Raw genomic sequence first — 21,738 nt, 5'->3', positions numbered from 1 at the left:
TGCCTTGGATGCATGTGGGAGCCAGGTGGGTGGTCTCCTTACTCATGCCTGTTACAACCTGGAATGCCTAGGGCCACCGAGTATCATGGATGTATAGGGAGGTCAATAGATGTGAAGAACACAGAAAAGCAGCCACAGAGAAAGAAAAGCAACTGGGAGGCAGGGATTCTTTGTACTGTTCTTATGGTATTTCTGTAGATAAGAAACAATGACAGTTTTAAAGAAAACAGGAGAGAGGAGTGGAGGCAAAGGCCTAGAAAGGCTGTGGGAGAAGGGGGCCACTCTAGGTTCGGGGTAATGGGCTTGGGCTGGGGTAGGTTTTCTGCAAGCCTTTGTGGAGATTTGGCCACAATCCATCCCGTCTATTTTTGCAGGACCAATGGCCTGCAGCAGAGTTCCGCCGCTATTCAGTAAGGATTTCACCTGCCCTGCATGCCATCAAACCATGCCAAGGGAACAGTCTCAACTTCACATGGATGCCTGCTGATAAGGACCCTCCACCTGGCATCCTTTCTACTGTAGAGGGTTTATGGCTCTGCAGAGACCACTTGGTGGGGAAAGTCTGTTAAAAATATTCCATCTTGCAATTTAATGACTCAGGAGGCAGACGGAGCTGAACAACTGTCAGGGTTGGGAGGGGGTTACCTTTTCCTCCTCTGTAAGCCTGCTTTCCTCTGGAGACAGGGACAACTGGAGAATGGAAGGATCCAGGAGGACTGTACCAACTCAGAGAGGGAGCCAAAGAGAAAGGAACAAGCTGGCTCTAAGCATTTTTTCCTTCTCTGCTTTATTACAACCTAAATTCGCTTCTCTACCCAGGTAGCTCTTAAGGATCACAGCTTAGTTATACTCAGGAGGAAGAGGAGAGACACGGTGATCTGTTTCATTATCTTAAAGCTAAAAGGAACCACAGCAATTTCGGAGCTCTGCCTGGAGGCCAATTGACCTCAGATCACCTTCCCTCTGCTGTGTGGTTGCTCAAAACTTGCAGTGGCCTCCATGCTCCAAAATCCCACAGCTCAGCAACAAACCCACTGCTGAGGTCTCAGGGCCCTTGGGAGTGGAGGGGGAGGATGTTCAAGTTCAAGCTAATGAGAGAATGGGTTCTGAAATTGAGCTCAGCAGCTAAGAATATCTCCCATGTACTAGAAAGATTCTATGTCCGAGATCTTGATATTTTGTTTTTAAAAATCAAGAGAACCACACCTCCCAAGGAAGGGCAGCAGGATTAGAGGAAGAAGCCTGGGGAGGAGTGAGGCTTCTAACTGGTCTTACCATTCATCTAAACCGACACGTCTTGGAAGTGATGGTCTGGCTATCATGCTGGCCTAGGAACTAAGCAATCACCATCCACAGGAAACATTTTGGATGTGTGTTTTGCTGGCTCAGAGAGAGGCATGACAGTCTTCCCTCCAAACTGCCAACCATGGTGTGCATGGTGGGGGAGGGGGAGACTTTCAGATGTCATGCATTTCGGCACAGTTTTGATTTTTAAGCGAAGTATGCATTCATCTTGCTGTTAAATTAGGAAATCAAAACTAAAATCAGAGACACACTTACTTACAGTCTATACCCATACAACCCTGAACATGCCTATCCAGAGACACACTTGTATACAGTCTATACCCATACCACCCTGAACATGCCTATCCAGAGACACGCTTATATACAGTCTATACCCATACCACCCTGAACATGCCTATCCATAGACACACTTATATACAGCTATACCCATACCACCCTGAACATGCTCTATCTCAAAAGTGAAGCAAGGCTGGGCCTGGTCAGGACATGGATGGGAGAGAGATGCCTGTAAACCATGAGAAAAGTATCAAGTTCACCACTAAATGTAAGAATTCTAGGCCCAGTCATATCCATAGCCTATTTCAATCCAGGCAGTTCTGCATTCAGGACTCCTCCACCAACCAGAGAGGGCAGTCTCCTCAAGGCTGGAGTTGAGAGAGGGTCATTGTTCTTAGCAAGTCTATCTGCCTCTCTATCATATCCATACCCTGTTTTCAAAAGGCGAACAGTTCACTGAACCATGCTCCCATGGAACTTAGAAATAGTCTCTATGGTGGTTTGAATGAGAATGGCCCCTATAGGCTCATATATTTGAAACTTTGGTTCCCTGTTAGTGGAACTGTTTGGGAAGGATTAGGAGGTGTGGCCTTGTTGGAGGAGGTGTGTCACTGGGTATCTTAGTTAGGGTTTCTATTGCTGTGAAGAGACACAATGACCATGACAACTTTATAAAGGAAAACATTTAATTGGGGCTGGCTTACAGTTTCAGAGGTTCAGTCCATTATCTTCTCCATTATGGTGGGACATAGCAGCATGTAAGCAGACATGGTGCTGGAGAAGGAGCTAAGATTTCTACATTTTGATCATCAGGTAGCAAAAGCAACTGTATCACACTAGGCATGGCTTGAGCATACATGAGACCTCAAAGCCCACCTCCAACAAGGCCACACCTCCTTATAGTGCTGCTCCCTATGGGCCAAGCATTCAAACACATGAGTCTATGGGACCATACCTACTCAAACCATCACTCTTAAGGTTGGGCTCTAATGTTTCAAAAACCCAATGCCAGGCTTGTTTCACTCTCTTTGCCTGAAACTTGCAGATCAGATGTATGCTCTCAGCTGTTGCTCCAGCACCATGCCTGCCTGCCCACTACCACCACCACCCCCTGCCAGGGTGGTCATGGACTAACCTTTTGAAACTGTAAGAAAGCCCCCAATTAAATGCTTCCTTTTATAAGTTATCTTGGTCATGGTGTTTCATCACAGCACTAGAACAGCAATGAAGAGCCTCTCTAAAGGTCCCATCACATACAATTGCACACATCTGCTCTTGAGCCTTTATACTCCAGAGGCCTGGATTTTCTGAGGTCCTGTCTTCATTTGTAATCAGGTCCTAGCTTGACTGGGCAAATGGAGTGTGTCCCATAGAGCTGGATGCACTTCCATGCACCCCGACACACATGCAGCCTCTCTTTTTTCCCTGAAGTTTCTCATGAGTAAGAGGACCATTTTTGGTCTTCACATTGTGAATCACAGCCATCAGATCACAACATGAAACTGGAGGATTTGTTTCCCTTCCTGACTGTGGCAATGCAATATTACGAAAACATCTCCAACATTCTAAGAGACTAGAACTTCTGCTGGACCTCAACAGCCAAAGTTAATAATACACTTTGAAGTCGCTCAAGGCTTAAGACAGATGTCCTACTATGTACTCAGAGTTGTCTTGGATTTCCCATGGGATCAGCTTTTACAACCTAAGACAATGCATAGCTGTGATCATGAGTTATGTACTCTTCCATTCTCCTAACCCAGAACAATGCAAGTCCTAAATTAACTTCCTAAAATCTACCATACAGGTTGACAGCAACAAGTTATGGATATTGGTTGATAAACAATATTTATTGTCTCAATCAGTTGGGATTGGTCAGAGCCAATGACTTAATCCCTTGTAAAAGTTTGTTAAAGACTTCTGTAAAGTGTCTCATTCCTTCCCCACGTGATGTGCTCTGCTGTTCAATAAAAACAGGACAGACACACACAGCTCATACAATAGACAGACACAGAGACACGCACAGACAGACACAGGCACAGGGACAAACAGGTTCAAACAGGGAGATATTGAGACTCATACCACAGGCAGACAGAGATCAGACAGCACAGGGAACATGAAGTAGAGAATTCAAATCTGGACTTGCCCTTGGCTAAAGGACTCCAAGAGAAAGTGCTTTTCTGTCTTTCCTTAGTGTGACCCAGATACATCGTTGGTGGCTCAGAGTTAATCCCTAATGTGTATAATCCAAGCACTTGAGGACCCTTTCACAGCTGCAGCAGGGTGTGTGCTGGTGCGTGCCAATCACTAATGCACGCACTCCACACACCTGATGATGCTAGGCTCCCCTTCCCTAGGCTCAGGGATGTGGGAGATGGCTCTGTTGGCTACAAATGGACATCTTTATAAAGCAGAACCAGACAATTACCCTTCTGTTTCCTTCCCAAGAAAGAAAGGAAAAAAAATGAAACCCGACCCAGGCAGGTGGGTCTAAGCAGTGGTGGCCTCTGCTTTGGTGTTGTAGATATCTGGCCATGGCTGGAGCTGGTGCTGGAGCTGGCAGATTCTTTGCCTCTCTTGGCTTCACTTTTCCTGCACCGGCTCTGGCCACCTTGCAAGCGGAAGTGGGCGTTCAAAGTGGCCAGACTAGGGACACGCTTCAGACATCCACAATGAGGAAACCAAACCATGACGTACTCCTACGTGCAGCAAAGAACAACTTGCTTTCCAGCTGTCCGTCGGCCCTCACAATCAGCAAGATGAACATCAAATGGAGCCATCCCTGCTAAGCCCCAAACACTATTTCCCTTTTAAAAACAATTCAGACTCTCAACAGAAGTGCCGCGGGCTCCAGCACACAGGCAGGGGCCTTGCACTGCCTCCTCCTCTTCCTTTGGTGACAGCCAGACTCTCACAGTACCAGATGTGGGACAATACAGTCTCTCCCCCTCATCACTACCCAGAGCTGCGCCCAGGTGGCAAGGCTTGAGCAGTTAGAAGGGTCTCCATGTGACAGTCGGGTATAGGCGGAATTTGGAACCACGTGGTTTAATGCCATTCTAGGCTTGTCGGGAGCTCTAAACTCACAGATAATAGGAGAGCACAGCAGGTTGTCTGTGATGAACTAGAGCCAGTCTCCCAGGCTGGAGGGCCACCCTCCTCACCCTCCTTTACTTGCATGTCACCCCCAACCCCCTGGCACGCCACCGGGACCCTTGCACGCCTCCTCTGCAGTCCCTTGTTTCACGAGCAATGGAAGACATGATGTGGGGCTCAGTCACCTGTCACTGGCCTACACTAGGCGTGTCACAACAGCTCGGGAAGCAAGTGTGGCAGACATCAAAATCTCTTCTGGCTCCTGCGCAGCCAGGAGAATGCTGCATCTGAGTCGTCCTGGCTGCAGAGAGGCTTCCTGCTCAGTTCTTTGAGAGGGCAGGTCGTGGTTTTACCCATTGCTGGTTCTGTAGCACCTGGCCACCATAAGCGCTGAGCACTGGGATTGCATGGGTACCACTGTTGGGTCCACCCCAGGGGGTCTTTTGCTGCTTCAGCTCCAGTGCATGACTCGCCCCCCGCCCCACCCCCCAGCCCCGGTGGTGCCATATTGACCTGACCGCTCTAAGAGAGAGCATGGATTGTTCTGACAGTTTGCTTCTTTCATGTGGCTAGCTGGCAGTGTGCAAAGCCAATCAGCTCATCCTACAGTCTGTTCTTAATCACCATAGTCTCCACACTGTGTCATTTGATTCTACAGAGTGATTTCTGGATGACGCAGAAGCAGGATGTGTGAAGCTGGGGTTGGTGGGAGTATGAACATCTCCGCGCATCCCAGCCCAGCCACACTATCCTTCCTGCTGCTCCCAGACAAGGTAAGTGCTTCCTGCCTCAGGGCCTTCCACCCTTTTCCCTCTTTTAGGAATGCCATTCCCAGAACCCATCAGGCTCTCTCTCTCTTTCTTTGTCTAGGCCTCTTAAGAGTTATCTCCTTAAGAACATGCCTAAAGCAGGTTTTGCCTCCTAGGTATCAATCATCGGATAAAGATATTGATTAGCAATACCCTTGCCTGCTGTCTCTTTCCTTTACTAGCATATAATGCTCAGCCTGTGTACTCTGTCAGGCATGTGCAGCACCTATAATGGAAGATGGCACCCAGTTGCTGCTTAGTAAACACTACAGACGGTGAGATTGTATTCTGAATGTCTTATGTCCCTTTTCATGGTGCCAGAATGAACTACTGGTGGGGACCCGTCTCAGGTCCCTTCTGCTCTGAGTTTCAGCCTCAAAAGCCTCTCCTTGCTGGTTGTCTCCACTGTCATCAGTCCCTACACTACTCAACTTAGGACTTTACCATGCACATACTGCGTGCTCCCAGGATACCTGCTGTCCATGGATGGTTCCCAGGGTCTTTCTGGAAGTCCCTCCCCCAATTCCAGTTCATGATCCAGGCTGGTTGGCTCTATTTCTTCTCCTGAGCCATGACTTTTACCCAAGCTACCTACAATATTCTTCTGGACTACTGCAGCAGTCCTGTGACTGACTGGCCCTCCGACTGTTTCCTGTGCGGCCTCCATCTGTTTGGAGCACAGGAGCCAGTGTGATCCTTTACAGCACACCTCTGGTGACAGTCCTCCTATGCTAGAATCCCAGGCTCATTTCCCCTTGCTCTCAGTATAAAGATCAAAATCCTTAACATGCCATCTGCAAGGAGAGATAGTCAACCAGGATGCACTAATACAGTTGCACAGGTTGTTCACTATGGAAATGTCCCTCCCCCTCCTGGTGAGCATCAGCCCCTTTAAGCTTTTACCCTCACCACTCTGTCTCTCTCCCTCAAATCCATCCCCTCCAATGAACAACTTTGGGGTTAAAGTCTGGGGCAGCAGGCAGATGCACGTACAGAATGCACAAACATGCACACACTTGTCAGGTCCTGGGGTATGCTGTCCAGCTGCATGATGTCAAGCCCTTGTTACCGGGAAGATGCAGCTCTGTCCAGCTTTACCTCAGCTGGGTCCCTGACAGTCCGCACTCACCCATGCTGGCTGTCCCCTCATTAGCCTCAGCTCGGCTCTCAGTCCTCTATCTCTTGCTTAAGGTAAGGGACCTTAAGGCCTCTCTAACCTCTAAGTTAGGCTCCTCTCTACTCATCTACTCAGAGCATCCTAGAGGAACATCCTAGACCAATGCTTTTCAACCTTCCCAATGCTGCAACCCTTTAATTCAGCTCCTCACGTTGTGGTGACCCCCAACCATACAATTATTTTATTGCTACCCCATAACCGTAATTTTGCTACCGTTATGAATCATAATGTAAATATCTGTGTTTTTCTGATGGCCTTAGGTGAACCCTGTGAAAAGGTCATTTGACACACACACACACACAGGGGTTGCAACGCACAGGTTGAGAACCACTGTCCTAGACCTTTCCTTCAGAGCCTTAGCCATGCAGGATTCTTCAGTGATCAGCTCTCCCTGCCCACAGGAGTAAAGGAGCAGGACTAGTCTATGTCCCTGTACACAGGAAGACACGGGATGTGGGGGTGGCCCTCAAGACCCAATGATGCTGGAATAAAGGACAAAAGCGGGCATTATGGAGACATTGGTGCACGTGGGGATACATATGCACTTTGGTGTGTGTGTCTTCTTTCCTGTAAGTAGAATGGTGACAAGATCTAATAGATCTGTCCTGGGTATTCATGTCTCTTATGTAATCCAAGTTCCTCTGTGTACGAGACCTAGAGTAATTATCCTCTTTTGGCAAACACCTGAGTACTTTTTTGGGAGGGCATGTTCATATAAAGTGAAGCCTCGGTGTTTTACTGCCATCACACGCCCAACATTTCAGAGGTTTCCTAGGCCCCGACCAGAGGACAAAAGCCCGTGTCTAACTGCAAACAGCAAGTGTATGTCACAGACAGTGGGCTTTGGACTGCAGTGGGTTATCTTAGTCCCTGGAGCCTTCCATTTCCTTGGTGTGGCAGGCAGTGTCTGCTTTGAAAGGGAAGGGGCTGGTGGCAGACAAGTCTCCAGAATAAAACCTCAGACAGGATCCCTTCCATACCCACACACAGGCCCTGCACTGTCAGGGGCTGAGCCCAAGAGAAAGGATGCTGACCTTGTACCAATAATGCCTACCTGCCTTCATCTTCTGACACACAGAGCAAGACAGATAAAGACGGAAAGCTAGAGATGGCAGCTGCCCCTACAGGAGGGCCTTCAAGACAAGTCACTCCTTGATGTCCTCAAACCCTCCACTGCCACAGTCAACCAGGCCCAGCCTCTGTCACACAGCTGCCCCATGTCAGCTCAGAGGTTGCTTTGAGACAGGAGGATTAGCCCTTGGAAGGCCTCCATAGGGTCCTGATTCCACTTGAAGTTGCATGGAAGCTAGGACACAGGGAGCCTCGGGGACCCTGGGGTTTGGGGCTGCTCACTCAGTCCAGAGGATGCTTCCCGGCTGTGGAATGGAGGATGCCTGGTTTCTCTCTCAGACCCATCATCCAAGACTTCCTCCTTGTCCCCAGGCCTTAGTCCTGCCTCCTTGCTCAAAGCAATGAATTCAGCATTCTCAACTTCAAGCCAGCCTTTCCTCCCTCCACATGAGGCATCTGGCTCAGCCCCTGAGTATGTAGGAATCTGTGTGTGTGTGGCTGGGGGTCTTTCTGGGTGGGAAGTGAATATGGGGGAGTGACAGAATCCTTTTCCTCACCCAGTCTGCCAACTCAAGTCCAACTCACACACTGTTGCCACCACCACACCAAGTTCACCGCCACGGGCAGAATCACAATCATCTCCTAACCTAGCACCTGCCTTACCCTCCTTGCTCTTTGAGCTGTGGATTGAAGCCAGCACAAGGCCAACTCAACCCTAAAGGAATCTTGGCACTGGGAAAGAGAAGGTTGTATCCTACAATTTCAGCCAGGCCTGGAGGGGCAGGGAGGTGATGATTGGCAGGGCACAGAGGCTGGTGGACACTTGCATTCTGAGGGTTTGTTGCTGTTGTTGGAATCCCAAGCAAGCCTCTTTCACACCAAACATGAGGACATTGTGCTAAAGGGAAGAGGCCGGTCCCCAAGGACAAACACTATGGATTCCACTTGTAGGAGGTCCCCGAAGTGGTCAAGTTCCTAGAGGTTGAAAGTAGAGGGTTGTATCCCGAATAACTTGTTTCTCTTCCAGATGCCCAGGGACCCAAAGGACTGCTCATGGATAACGGGGATTTCCTCCATTGCTCCAGCATCAGTCTAGGGCTCCTCCTACACTCATTTTCAAAGGTTATATCTAAGGCAATAGCAGGATCCACAGCAAGAAGCTGCATTGACCTGACCTGAGCCCGAGTCCCACTGAAAGGGCAAGGCAGCCTTTCTATGGGACCTAGGCTGGAAGGATGTCAATATAGGGTGAATCTCAGCAGAAGCTCCAGAGACTTCTGAGGCTCTGAGAAGGGTCTGGCAGGGCGAGTTCCAAGGCTCTCAGGACATAGCACCAGGCAGGAACCCCTCTCCCAAGAGGATGTGCTGTCTCAGCCCACTGACCTGGTTACAGGTGTTGATATCCACTCCATTGCGCAGGTGATCCAGAGCCTTGTCCAGGTTTCCCGAGCGTGCCGCCCTCAGGAAGCTGGTAGCAGCATCGGCCTGTGGAAGAAGACAGCAGGACATGAGTGTCCCCATGTGGCAAGAATCTTACAGTCCTGTGTGGTCATCTCCTCCTACTGGGAAACCCTGGTCCATACAACATCTCCATTTGTGGTGTCAGCACCCCAGGTCTGGGTGTGCAGCTGCCTTATGGTTGTAGAATATTATTTTAAAGTGTATTACACTTGTTTATGCTGTGTTACATTTGTTTAATGATGCAAAGATGTGTTGCATTCTTTTATGTTGCATTTTTGACTCTGTGAAGCTATTTTATTTTGCCTGTCTAAAACAACTGATGGTCTAATAAAGAGCTGAATGGCCAGTAGTGAGGCAGGAGAAAGGATAGGTGGGGCTGGCAGGCAGAGAGAATAAACAGAGGAGAAATCTGGGAGGAACAAGAAGAAAGAGCAAGAGAACAAGGAGAGGAGGATGCTAGGGGCCAGCCACACAACCACACAGCCAGCCACAGAATAAGAGTGAAAGTAAGATATACAGAAGTAAAAAAAGGAAAAAGCCCAGAGGTAAAAGGTAGACAGGCTAATTTAAGTTAATAAAAGCTGCTAGAAATAAGCCAAGCTAAAGCCATGCATTTATAAGAAAGAATAAGCCTCCGTGTGTGACTTATTTGGGAACTGGGTGGTGGGCCCCCAAAGAGCCAAAAGAGCCCAAAGGGTGAAAACAACTAACTAGGCCCTATAGCTTAGGCGTCCCTCCCTTTGGGTACTTTTACACATGATCATCCTTGCAAAGACTGAGTAGAGAAAGATCCCAAACCAGTTCCAATGGCGAACACTCAACATGGCTGGGTTTGGCTGCCTCCGAGCTAGAGAGCCTTCCTTCCCGCCCCCCTCCACTGTTAGGTATTGAACCCAGGGCCTCACACATGCTAGTCAAGCACTCTGTCACTGAACTACATCCCCAGCACCCCCACACCCACCATTTTTTTCTTTTTTAATTTTGAGACAGAGCCTCATCAAGTTTCCCATGCTGGCCTCAAACTCTCTGTAACCTAGGCGTGCCTTGAACCTGTGATCTTCCTGTCTCAGCCTCCCAAGTCACTGGGACTGCAGGCAGGCTGTACCTCCAGGCCTGACTGGTTCTCTGTTCTTGCTGGGGATCAGGATATCATGCGGGCTCCAGTGCCAACAACTCGGCAACACAGGCACAGAAGCCAGCATGGGCTTTGCCTGGTGTTTTTAGAAGTAAACAACATGTGTGGATACTATTCTCCAGTTAAAAACCCTACGCGACAGATAACACTGCAGTCTCTGTTTCACACGAGAAGTCACTGGAGAATGGAGAGCTGAGGTGACGGTGCAAGGTCACAGTTGAGCTAAGAGGTACAGCTGGACTCCAAGGTAGGCAGCATGGTTCTGAAATCTTAGGCTCTTTTTTTTTTTTTGAAAGAGTTTTTTTGTATATGAGTATTTTGTTGGAAAGTATGCAAACAGAATTGGAATGATGGACAGTTGTGAGCTGCCATGTGGGTGTCAGGAACCAAACCTGGGTTCTCTGGAAAAGCAGTCAGTGCTCTGAACCTCTGGGACATCTCTCCAGTCCCAAATCCCAGGCTCTTAACCACCTAGCTTTCCTGCTGGTTTCCTGTGGCCCTTGCCAAGTAGGTGCCCAGCACAGTTCTTCTTCCCTTCCTTGCCTGTCCCTTGGTCACCTGACACACGTAGAGCAAGACCCTGCTGCCCAGAGCACCAGTTTGCAGAAAAGATGAATACCAGCCGGAGAGTGAGAGTCCGGGCAGGAGGGGACAGTGCCAATGCAGACAAGACGGGGGGGGTCACAGAGGACTGGCGGGCAGGCAAGGCTTACTATGGCTGTCCTGGGTCCCCATTTGAAAGACAGAGTAGGGAGAAGGCTTTTTTGAACCTTGTAGTACTTCCAAGAATTAACAGGTAATGCAGGATAAGCACAGCACTCAGCACATGAGACATGCAAGAGCGCACTTAACATGTCAGAGCGGCCAGGCGGCAAACTATTTCTCCAGACAACCCCACCGAGGATGTCCTCCCTTCTGTAGGTAAGTCTGTTTCCTTTTTCTGTGGCACACTCTCGGGGAGCATGCGGTAGTGGACTGAACGGTGCCCGCAAAGGCATGTCAACACCCTTATTCCTACTGTCTGTGCTATATTCTCATTTGCAAAGAGTCTGTGCAGAAGTCACGAAGTTGTGGCTCTTGAGATGAGATCAGCCTAGATTCCTTAGGCCAGCCCTAAATCCAGTACGCAGTGTCCTTAGAAAAGCAGAAGCAGAGGCACACCCAGAGGAGACTAGCAGAGAGGGGGCTGGAGCCATCAGCCAGGTGGCCTTGAAGAGGACAGAACACAGAAAAGCCTCCCCCGTGCAAGGAGTGTGGTCCTGCTCTGGCTTCATTTAGACTTTCGGTTATCCTGCCTGGTGGGGAACAAACTCCTATTGTTTTACGATACCTAGTTTGGGTGTGCTGGCATCACGGCTGCAGAAAACTAATAGGCATGCTAGTGCTCAGCCGCCCTAAACTCAGAAGATGTGCAGTCCATGACCACCAAATCTCAAACACTGCTAAACAGTCCAACGCCAACCACTCCCCCCATCAACAGCAAGCGCAAGCTGTAGTGGGAAGCAAACATGAGAACTGAAGGCTGTCCCCAAGTCTGTCTTCCTCAGGCCCATGTATATACCCCCTATGTATGTTCAAATCCAAGGCCCGAGGCTGCCCGCTCACAACCTGTCCCATGGAGCCAGGAGGCCCGCTTCTCTCCTTTCTGATGTCCTGTGGCATTTCTGTGCCTTATCTCTCTAGGCCCTCACCTGGCTACTTTATGGACCCCAGGGCTCTGTCTCACTCTGGTCTGGGCATTCATCTTGTTTGCCTTCAGGGCCTCCCTGAGTACCTCGGCTGGAGGACGTTGCTCCTGGACATTAACATTTGCCACCTTCCTTCCTTCCTTCCTTCCTTCCTTCCTTCCTTCCTTCCTTCCTTCCTTCCTTCCTTCCTACCTTCCCTCCCTCCCTCCCTCCTTCCTTCCTTTGTTCCTTCCTTCTTCCTTCCTTCCTTCCTTCCTTCTTCCCTCTCTCCCTCCCTCCCTCCCTCCCTCCCTCTTTCTTTCTTTCTTTTTTTGGTTTTTTGAAACAGAGTTTCTCTGTGTAGTTTTGGTGCCTGTCCTGGAGCTCACTCTGTAGACCAGGCTGGCCTCGAACTCACAGAGATCCGCCTGGCTCTGACTCCCGAGTGCTAGGATTAAAGGCATGCGCCACCACCACTCAGCTTAGCATTTGCTATCTTTACATCTAGAAATGGTGGCAAAGGAACTTGATTGTAGATTAAAAGATGTTTCTAAAACACATTTTTCTCTAGTTATTTAATTGTTTGCTTCTTGGGGCAGGTACTAAATCTTTTGAGCCCTTCCAAGTGTTATTTGACTGCAAGGCCAAGGCCTGCCCCCCTTGGCCTGCAGCCGGCTCCCTTGGTAGGACATTGGAGATGGAGGAAACATTTTGAACATTTGAAGTTCAGTTCTCAGCAGACTCGGACCCACAGCTTCTCCCTCAGATGATAGCTCTGACTGCTGACTCAGAAGGGCTTTCTGAATTCAACTAGCTGGAAAACACATTATTTATCTCCCAAGAAGAAGAGCGTTAAAGAGGCATTCTTTCCACCAATGAGCTGTCTTTTCACAGCACAACAATAATGGGATTCAGGATAAGAACCTGAAAGTGGGAGGGATAAAAATAGAAGCAATCTCAGATACCATCGCCTGTTCAAAGCCCTGATGATAGGAAAGAGTATGACAGACAAGCAGGTGAGCAGGAGCCAATCTGCAGCAGAGTGGCTAAAGGGTGTTTGCAGCTTCTTAGAGCATAACCAGGACAATTATGACAGCAAGTCCTAGGCCAAGTGCCTTGCCAGCACTGGAGAGGCTGGGGATGGAACTGGAGGCCGTGCACATACCAGGCAAGTGTGCTCACACTAGCCATAGCCCGAAAGGTGGGCGTGATCATCATTCCCATTTTAGAGTTGGTTACACCGAGGTCGGAGAGGTGAATGATTCCCCCAATTCTACAGCTCCAGTATTGGTCTAAGAAGACCAATATGCATGACTAAGGCCTGTGATGCCAAGGTGTATTCTCAGTGGTGTTTGTTTTATTTTGCTTTTTGTTTTGTTTTGCTTTTTAAACCTGGCTGTCCATTCAGGCAATTTTACCAGGTCTAGGGCACAAAAGGGTGCGGTTTAATACAAGTCGGTCCCACAGGTCCCAGCTCTGTCTCTGAGCACTGTGTCAAGACCAACATAGGCCTAGAAAGGAATCATCTAGTTCCAGGCCTCCTCCTCCTCCTCTTCCTTTCTTCACAGATGATGAAATGAAGAGCAATGGACATAGAAAGAATGACTGATGCCACCTGGACAGTCAGAGGCAAGGTACAGTTGCTGCGGTTGTGTCCTTTTGTGTCCTTTTAGTTTCCTAAAGGATAGAGTAGTCAGGACCCAGCGGTATTCTCGAGGTGAAGTGCCCATAATGATGTCACTCCCACTGGCTACCATGTGCCACACCCTCTAACTCTACAATGGATTTACTGAGGTGCTATTTCAAGTCTGGTATCCTGTCGGGAGTGGGAGGAATAAAACAGAGGGAGAGAGCAAGAGAAAAACCTTGAGATACAGTGGCTGAGTTGTAAAGTGGCCACTGGCATAACAGGGGCGCACGGCTTTGCTCCACACTCCTTCATGAGTGCCCCCTAGACGGCAGATGACACTCAGGCTACAGAGCAACGGTTTTAGTTGGCGCACAAGACTCGTCTCTACTATCTTATTCTCCCAAACCCCCCTCCCTCACTGCCCATCTGTCTAGTTCAACTACTCCAGTTTAACTTCCTGTGCCTGATGCACACAGGAACAGTCAAAATGCTTTAACAGGGCAGGAGGGGTCAAAAGAACCCAACACCTTTCATTGAAAACACTGACCCGAAATACCAACCAGGAAAGCAAAAGTACCAAAACGCTGCAGGCGCCTCGCCTCTGATCATCTAGAACAAAGTTGCTGGCCCTCTTGAAGTCCATTCATCCCCTGCCATGTAGCCTCGGGAGGTTGCAATGTGAAAGAAGGCTGGACTGGGGTTCCCAGAGAAGGCCTGCTCTCTGTCACAGGAAGTCAATCCACAGATGGCTTACGTTCTCAGTTGGTTATGGAGGTGATCACACTCCCTGGATGCCCCATTCAGGATGCAGTGTCTTTGTCCCTTCCTCACATTTTCATCTCCCCCTCCTCTTCCTCTCTTCTGCCCACCCCCCATGTATGTGTGCACACGTGTGCACTGGGACAGAGAGCACACAGCATACATTTTCTTATGTATCCCCTCTGCTCAATCCATGCGACGCCGCTGAACTTTCAATGCAAGCTCAGAGCTCTCCTTATGTTTTAAGTATTTAACACCAGTTAATTTGCTCCTCCCAAGAACTCCATGAGGCGCGTTCTTCACCCTCTTGCTCTTTCACCAGAGGAAGTGGCCAGCTCACAAAGAAGTGAAGTGACTGGTCCATTCACACAGCTAACAGCGGATTGACCAGGGTTTGAATCTAGCTAGTGTGTTTCCAGGGTGTCTCTCTTAAGCGTTCTGCTATCATTTTTTCAAATGCTCACAGGGTTCCTCTCACGTTCGGCTCTAGCGAGAGGACACTAGCTTGCCTTCAGAGGGTGTGTGCGCACTGGAAGGAAGGAAATGGGAGAGGAAAGAAGGGAACGGAATTGTTGCTGGGACTCCAGTTAGAGAGGGTTATAAAATTGGGTAAACCCTGGTTACCTGGAATACTCAGACTCTAACGCTTGTGCTTGGAGACCAGTGTTCTGGGAGTGAGACTCCAGGAGCATGATAATAAACGTCAGCATCCCTGTAACTCCAAGCATGGCTCCAAACTCACTGCAGGCTGGACAGCGTTTCATTTCCCACTGTGGCCTCCCTGGTCACACCTCCTCTGGGCTTTGAGAAGGCCTACACGTCCCCTACAGCAGATCCTAACTTCCTTGCTCAAGGCCTTGAGTATCCAATTCCCTTCTGAAAAGATGGGTGGAAACGAAGCCGGGTAGAATGAAGCTTGTTTGGCAAAGCCATTGTGGGAACTCCAGGAAAGACAGACAGTCTCACAGTTCCTGGGTGGGCAGGGGTGGAGTTGGTGGGGGTAGGGGTGGCTCATCCAGAAGACTAAGCAAGACAGGCCGGGAGATAGCTCAGTGGTAGAGTGTTCACCTAGAATGTATGAGGACCTGGGCTCCACCCATGACAGCACAAGGCAGGTCTGCTCCTCCAGGCCTCTATCAGGCCTCACGTTAAAAGTACCGTGTTCCAGCTTCTGCGCAGCCCTGGCGTTAATTTTCTGTATTATGTAGAAACAGACATAAGGTCTGGGCCACCAACACTTTTATGATTTCTTTCCAGAAAACTAGGCTGTCAACACCTTAGCGAAGTGTCCCCAGAACCCTAATGAGACCACAGCTGGCAACGATGAAATGGAAATCAGCTGTCACCAAAGAAGCAGCTGTGTGAGTGACGGCCCTGGGTTCCCTTTGGGTCCCAGAACAACCCTGCGGGACCCATCCTGCCCTGGAGGCTAGGTGGTGCCGGTGTGTGCAAAGCTGGGTGGGTCCACCTGGGGAAGACCTGCCTGAAGCCTGGCGCCCCTTCAAGTTGCCAGACCCCAGTTTTCCCATTGTTAAAACAAGAATGATACAAAGGCGGGCTGTGGCATGCACAGATCTCCTTTCCCATGCCTCATTCATTTCTGCTCCCTAGGGGACCTCGGGGACTTGAGGGTTTCTAAAGACTTGGGGTCAGTCTTGCCACTGCTCCGGCCCAGGGTCGGGACCAACGTGCCGCGCTTACAGCTAAACCCACAGGACCCTGGCTCTGCTGCTAAGTGAGGGGCGACACGCCCCAGCGCAGCTGCCTGCTGGCTCCGGCCGGCCAGCTACAGGTCGTGCCCGCGGGGCGTCTTCTGGGCCCAGCCTAGGATGGCAGCAGCCTCCAGGCCTGAGGAATTTTCCTCTGGATCCGGCGGAGCCACGGCGGGGTGAGGCAGCAGAAGGGCAGACCCAGCACGTCCCCGCCCGCGACCCGGAAAGTTGGCGCGCACCGCCCCTGTCCCCCGCGCCCTGTCCCCCCGCCCCCCGCCCCCCTCACCCGCGCGGCCGCCGCCGCCGGACACTCACCGCGGGGTCTGTCCCCAACCTGCGCGGCCGTGCTGCCATCGCCCGGCGCCCGCTGACACCGGAGCTCCCTCGGCGTTATCTGCTGGGCGGCGCGGGGCGCGCGGGCAACTTACGAGGCATCTGGCTAAAAATACAGCCGCCCCCCACCCCCCTCCGCGCACGCCTGCTCCGGCGCCCCGACCCTGCGCGCCGCTAACGCCACCGGGTCATTTTCACTCCATTAACGCGCCAGGCGGGAAAGCGCAGCGCCACGATCGCCGGGGTGTTTGGGGGTGGGGATTGGGTGGGGGGCGCGGGAACAGGCCCCGCCACCACCGAGCCCCACAAGCCACCGAGCTGCAGGTGCGGCTGCTGAAGCCCGAGCCGGGCACACGCGGCCAATGCAGCCAAGAAGGAGCTCCAAGCTGCACAGCGCTCTCGCCCTGCCTGGGCCGCCAGGGAACCCGCCGCCGCCGCAGGCCAGCGTGAGCTCAGCAAAGTCTCTTTGCGCCCCGTGGCTGATTTGTATATTTCCAGCTCTTCCATCACATCCGAGGCTCTAGATTAAAGAGCTTATTCCAGAGTCTGTGCCAGAGCCCCAGTGAATGAAGCTGAGGAGCTAAGGACAGGCGTGTTACTACGGCCTCCCGTTTTGAGGTGGCCTGGTTGAAGTGTCCAGGTTTCTGCTCTGGGACGGTTACTCACCTTTTCCTGTGGTCATTTCAGGGGGAGATGTCAAAAGCATGTCAGGGGCTGGTGTAGTATTGGGAGTGACACTGATAACTTTTACAAGCCAGGTCAACCAACTGATGAGAAATGGTCAGGAAAAGCTGCCCCAGGCCACATGGGTTCTTGCTCTCTCTCTCCTCCAGTGACAGTCAACACCACACAAATGCTCTTTTACCAACCCTGCTGTGGGGCTTGTCCAGCAGTGTCTTGTGTGAAGAATGAGAATGCAGGACACCTGTACACTAATGGACATTATCTCACTTAGCCCTCAGTCACCTGTAAGCTGGACAACGCTGGGTTCAGAGAGGTCCATAGCGCAGGCCAAGGTCACCACCAGGAAACAAAGGCTCAGGGGGCCCCAGCCAAACGGATCCTTCCATGAATAGCCCTGTCAAGGTTCCTAAGGAAAGTGGGCAGTGGGCTTGGGAAATGGCTCAGTAGATAAGGTCTGCCATAAAAACATGAGGTTCAGATCCCCAGAACTCATACAAAAGCCAGACAGACCTGGTGGCCTCATGGAATCCCAGCATTTGAGTTGCAAAGTCGGGGGATTCCCAGGGATGCTGGCTAGCCAGACTCTCTGGAATTAACAGGCAAGCTCTGGGCTCTGTGAGAAACTCTACCTTAATAAATAAAATGAAGTCAAGGAAAACACCTGACAACAACAACTTTGGTGTTCTGCACACATGGGTTCACACAACGAGCCCCCCCCCCAAACACACACACACATGCATCCACATACAAACACATACACATCACACACATGCAAAATAAAAGAAAGTGTGTAGTGCAGGAGAACAAAGGAGATGGTTGGAAGACCATAGAACAGACTAAGGCGTTTGTCAAACAGACAGTATCAGTACTGACCAAGAATTGTCTAAGAGGCACACAAATGCAACCAGATCTATTTGAAGTCAGAAATATCACAGGTCTCCAGGCTGGAGCCCCCCAACACCAATGCAGGCTGAATTTGAAGACAGACACACCCTCCAAGACTCTGGGAAGTGCCCACAGTGCTATACCAAACTGCAAGTGTTACCGTCTTCCCCATTGCTGAAATACAGGACATCCTATAGATCTCCTGCCCCTGTGCTCCTTATAACTGCTTCGCAGGTCTACCCAAAGCCACTGCACAGAGAGCTTCAATGAATAAGTTATGGTTACCGGAACAGTTCTGACTGCAGCACAGTGGAGCATCCCAGGGGATAGCACAGCTCCTTTCTAACATTAATATTTAGAGAGAGAAAGCACCCTACTCCAATGGAAGATAAGTAACTTGTTTTGTTTTTTACTTTCAGAAAAATCACGTGACTTACAGAAAGCACTGACTAACTTATTAGGAATTGCATATTTACCATGCACAATTTTTTGGTGAGTTTTGATATTAGCATACCTCTAGAATACCATCACCACAATTAAAATAAGGAACATACGGATCGCTTCCAAGGTTTCTTGGGGCCCTTTGGTCAATATCTGTCTCCTGCCTGCTGGTCTACATTCTTAGGTTAGACATCCTAATAGATATATGGCAATATCTCACAGTGGTTTTAAGTTGTATTTACCTTCATAAGTAATATCTTTTCAGGTACACATCTGTTATCTACCTCTCTTTTTTAGCAATGTATTTGTTCATATCTTTTGCTCATTTTAAAACTGAATTATTTATTCCTATTTAATCTCTCTCTCTCTCTCTCTCTCTCTCTCTCTCTCTCTCTCTCTCTGTGTGTGTGTGTGTGTGTGTGTGTGCATGTGAATCATGCTAGGAATCAAACTAGGGCCTTGTGCACGCTAGGAAAACATGCTACCTCTGAGCTACAGTCATGGCCTTTTGTTTATAAAGTTCCTTCTATTCAGAGTATCTGTCTGAAAAGTAGCGTTAACTGAAATCTTACAATTGAAATATTCAAGGATTAATACCAAAAGCTTCCAGTTCAATTTTGAAATCTAATTCTTATCATTCCTAAGCCCAGTATTCTTTGTGGTATATAAAGATATGGATTATATACAACCACAGACAAAACGATGAGATCGCCACAGTGGGCCAGAAATTGTACACAGCCCACGTGACTACGCATGCAAAGGAAAAGCCACTGAGATTGTGAAAGGACTTTTGTACCCAGGACCGACAAGAATTTTGGAAATATCAATACCCCCATTGGGATGGAGATTCTGAAAGTTACAAATGGAAAAGATCAACCAAGGTCGGAGAGGGGAAGAAATGATACACCCACAGGCATGCTGTTCAGTGAGTCCTGAGTTGAAAGGAATACTGAGGATCAACACAAAAGCTGGTTCTTAAGGCATGTGCTCCTCTGGGCCTAGAGTTAGCCTCTGAGAAACATGAATTTCCCCAGTGTCCTTTCCCAAGCACTGTAGCCTCACACCCACTGCAGAGATGACTAGATCCTCACGGCCTGTATTCCCTACTCATTCTCTGTATGACTGGAACAGAGCTGGGCTGATTTTCAAGGCTGATTTTACAGTCCATGCCTACTTGTCATCAAGATGCTATATGCCATGGGATGAAAGTGATGTAGAAACGACCAGGCCCGACAGAACATTCCAGCTGCAAGGGAAGAGACAATGCGACTCACAATTCATAAAAGCGTGTCATGGGGATGACAATGGAAACTGGTAGATTTCCGAGGTTCTATGTGGGCCCTGGGGACTCAGAGACATTGTTTCTAGCCACCGTTGTTACTACACTCTTGGACCACAAATATGGTCTCGCTCTTTCTCATCTCCCGTGTTTATCCTACATCGAGATGCTACACTTTCCAAAGCTTGTTGTGCCTACTGTGCCCAGAATAGCTGCTCATAGCATCCATGGGGATCTTCCCCAACTCACAGCTGAACTGGTGGGCTGAAGTAAAGGCAGAAGCTGCTGGCAACGCCTCTAGACTCCTTCTTCTAGCCCATAGTTTCCCAGGCTCTGCAGCTTCCCCCAAGCTTGTCAAATTCTTTCCAGTCTTTCTATAGTTCCCTCACTTGAAAAGCATAATGAAGTGCTCGGGTCTCAGCCGAGGAATGGAGTCGCTTGAAACCATGTCAGGAGCCCACACCAGGAGGAGGAGAAACTAGCTGGACTTGCTTAGACATCTCTGCTCCCCTCACTCAGGAGCTGGGGTTGGAGGATAGTGAATTCTCGGCCGGTCCAGTCTACACAGTGAGGCCTTGTCTCACGGAGGGGGAGGGTGGGTGGCTCGGTAAAGTGGGAAGTTCCCAGGTTGACAGACATTTTATAGGCTGTGCCTGCCCTCCCTACCCTTCCCAGGGGCTATTCATTCTTTAGCTCTTCTTAAACTTGGGAGAACACTTTTGGGTTGGTTGGTTTGTTCAGAAGCCTGAAACAGAGTCCCAAGAGAATGAGGTTCTCAGCTCAACAAGCCTCCAGGATGCTGAGGAATAGGGGCGAGCTTTGCTGACTAATATGGTATGCAAGATGGCTCGCCCATAAAACAGGACATCAGAGTTATGAACCAGGGCAAAGGCAGCATCCCAGCGCCTCAGGCCCCACCACAGCTGCCCTGCTATAACTTTCCATGGAAACAGTAAAGACTTGGAACTCACTTGACAGCCATAGAAATCTGCTTTCCTGGGTGGCTTTACACCCTGGCTGTGAGCAGGTCCCACTGCAGGTGAGCTGCCATGCTTCCATGAGGGAGAACGCATTTCTGAACATTGCCTTCCACATCAGGGAAGCAAAACCAATTCTGTCTACCTGTCCAAGGGTCACATGGGTGACATGAAAATGCCCACCACTCTCTGATACCTGGCAGGCACCCGGTCAGTGACAGCTGACACCCCCCCCCCCCTTTCTCTCTCTTTCTTCTTCCCAGCTGAGGCTTTTTCTAAACCTTTCTCTCAGACGTCTAGAGAGTGTTTCTGATCTGGTTTCTACCCTGGAAAAACTGGGTCCTAAAAGAGGACCCCAAGGGTCCCCAGATCTCTGGGCTTTGCATATGCTGTCTTCCATGTGCAATTTTCTATGCTACCCAACAGCTCTCAAGATGCAGCTCTGTGGACCTGGTACCCCGAGTCAAGGGCCCATCTGATGGCCCCTTGTCGCATCGTCCTGCTCATCCACAGGGACAGCTTTGCTCTGGTCCCTTCTCTATCAGTCTGTTCATCACCCATCCAGGGAGTCACCCTGGCTCCTAAGGACTCTGGGCACCATTGATAAGGGCGTGTCTGAGGTACTCCGCCCTTTACTGAGAAAGACAGGAGGTTTATCACCCTTAGGAGGCGGGAGTGGACCACCCAGTGGAGTGTGGGAGGCATCAGGAGTGTCAGGGCTGCAAAAGTCCTATTCTTCACACATATAACTGCCTCCAACCCTCTCCTCACCAAGTCACTAGGAAGGATCTTCAGGAGATGTTTCAGAAAACATTGAATGTTTTGTTCTGTTGAATGGCTGAGGGTGCAGTTCAATGGTACAGTCTGTACTTAGTATGCACGAGGCCCTCAGCAAAATAAGTAGATATCTAAATGTTACGTTGAGTTGCATAAGAAACACAGCATGGCCGCCTTATGCCCACGTGGCCCCTCTGAACACTCATATCAGGGCAGCAGGAAAGAGAGAGAAAACCCTGGCTGTTCCTCTTTAACAGTCTGTGGTGA

At 49.8% G+C, this 21,738-nt stretch overlaps 1 protein-coding gene across 1 annotated transcript in view; it reads right to left on the bottom strand.

Moving 5' to 3' along the window:
• The window catches only part of Ank1 (ankyrin 1), a 185,519-nt gene that overhangs the window by 77,477 nt on the left and 86,304 nt on the right, over positions 1-21,738 (bottom strand). Inside the window, exon 2 of the mRNA XM_052751837.1 lies at positions 9,115-9,216. Within this exon, the coding sequence (XP_052607797.1) occupies positions 9,115-9,216 (102 nt within the window). The remainder of the gene's footprint in view (positions 1-9,114; positions 9,217-21,738) is intronic.

This window comes from Peromyscus californicus, unplaced genomic scaffold, assembly GCF_007827085.1.
Source record: "Peromyscus californicus insignis strain IS unplaced genomic scaffold, ASM782708v3 Scaffold_23__1_contigs__length_62951481, whole genome shotgun sequence".
NCBI lineage: Eukaryota > Metazoa > Chordata > Mammalia > Rodentia > Cricetidae > Peromyscus > Peromyscus californicus.
This window is presented reverse-complemented; position numbering and strand designations above follow the sequence as displayed.